Below are 1,580 nucleotides of genomic sequence, written 5' to 3'. Positions count from 1 at the left end.
CTTCTAGTTCAATTCTAGTTCAGTTTTAGTTTTTGAACAAGAACTTCAGATCAGAAACTAAACAGATGGAAATTTAAAACTATAGACATGATCAAGTGGTCTTTGTTCCAATACGAAATGAACAGTATATCGATGTGTTACGAATCGGAACGTTATCCCTTAATAACATGAGGTATATAAAGAAGAATCTTATTTTACTTTTAATACATTTATTTACTTATTTAACTAAAACTATTTAAAACAAAATTGTCTATCACAATTTAGAACAGAATAATATTAAACTAATTCAAGCCTTTCTCCACTTTTGCAGTACTAATCATATCAGTAACACTGCCCCTGACGTTTTGGGGAGACTTTCTGGCATATGCTATAAGTAATTTATAAGGCGAATTAAATTTGCTGTCTAATTCATTGGAATGATGATCTAGTTTTAAATCTAAACTGGTCACGGTATTAATAAAATCATCCATAAAGCTGTCGTGCAAATTTAGAGGCATACGTTCCAGGAAAGGGCAAACTGCTTTGACATTGTCTGAAATTTTAAAAATAAAATGAAAAACGTGTATTTTTAAAGAGGACTTTATGACCCAGCTTACCTTTAAGAATTTCTAAGCCCTCATAGACATATACTTTATGTTTTAACTCTATATTTACAACTGTAAAGCCCACCTCTTTAAGCATAGTAGAAAATTCCATTTTAGGATCTTTGGAATAGTGTAGGGGAGAGATAAATTGATCTACATCTTTCATGTAAATAGACCATTTCGAGGATTTACTTAACAGTTTGTAGACATCAAAAATAGGATTAGAGGCCAAAAAAACTAAAAGACAATCACCACCCTCGGCTCTTAAAAGATTATAAATATTTTGCAAAGCTTGTCTGTTAAATAAAAAAAATACATTAAATTAATTAATAATAAAATTATTTTAAATTATACCTTTGATTTTGTATCCAGTGTAGACAATAGAACGAGGTAACATGATCAAATTGCTCCTTCATATCATTAGGTATATCATTTTTCGTGCCGATATCCAATACCTTAAAATCACATTTCTCCTGTGAGTGATAACAGTTTTTAGAGTAATTTACCATTTTAGGAGAAATATCTGAACCCACAATTTTCTCAAATTTCGGTGGCATAATGTTATAAATAAAATCCATTAAAACATCTCCCGAACCGGAACCAACATCTAACAAAACATCAGAGCCATCTAAACGCCATTGCAATATATTGGCATATTCTTTAATGATCTGTTCAGCATCGTGTCTTTGGACTTGATTGGCTCTATGATATAAACAGGCTTGATTCATGTTGTTATATGTTATTCTTAGAAAATGTGTTTCCTACTCGAACTTTGAATGAGTTTTGTTTTGCTTTATTTGAAATTTTTAGGTTTTTATAGAATTCATTGGATTTATTTTATGTATTTCTGGTTACAAAAATAATACAAATTTCTATTGTTAAATTTTTTATTCATAAGTGCTGGTTGTATTGAGATGTTTTCCATTTTATAAATACATTTTTTTATGATTAGTGAGCTAATGAACCCTATTTCGGTGGTATTTCATAAGGGGGATT

At 29.8% G+C, this 1,580-nt stretch overlaps 1 protein-coding gene across 1 annotated transcript; it reads right to left on the bottom strand.

The window, feature by feature from the left end:
• Positions 1-281: 281 nt before the first annotated feature.
• Positions 282-1,350, bottom strand: LOC111683712 (juvenile hormone acid O-methyltransferase). Its single transcript, XM_023445812.2, has 3 exons — positions 939-1,350; positions 597-880; positions 282-532 (listed from the first exon to the last, which is right to left on the bottom strand). Exons 1-3 carry the CDS (start codon positions 1,310-1,312, stop codon positions 282-284), a joined length of 909 nt encoding a protein of 302 aa, XP_023301580.2. The 5' UTR covers positions 1,313-1,350.
• Between the last annotated feature and the right edge of the window lie 230 nt (positions 1,351-1,580).

Source organism: Lucilia cuprina, chromosome 2 (genome assembly GCF_022045245.1).
Source record: "Lucilia cuprina isolate Lc7/37 chromosome 2, ASM2204524v1, whole genome shotgun sequence".
NCBI classification, from domain to species: Eukaryota; Metazoa; Arthropoda; class Insecta; order Diptera; family Calliphoridae; genus Lucilia; species Lucilia cuprina.
This window is presented reverse-complemented; position numbering and strand designations above follow the sequence as displayed.

Coding starts and splice junctions, on each gene's coding strand:
- LOC111683712 (XM_023445812.2), bottom strand. CDS start 1,312: ATGAATCAAGCCTGTTTATATCATAGAGCCAATCAAGTCCAAAGACAC. Junction 881..938: donor CACTGGATACAAAATCAAAG/GTATAATTTAAA, acceptor TTTATTTAACAG/ACAAGCTTTGCAAAATATTT. Junction 533..596: donor GGGCTTAGAAATTCTTAAAG/GTAAGCTGGGTC, acceptor TTAAAATTTCAG/ACAATGTCAAAGCAGTTTGC.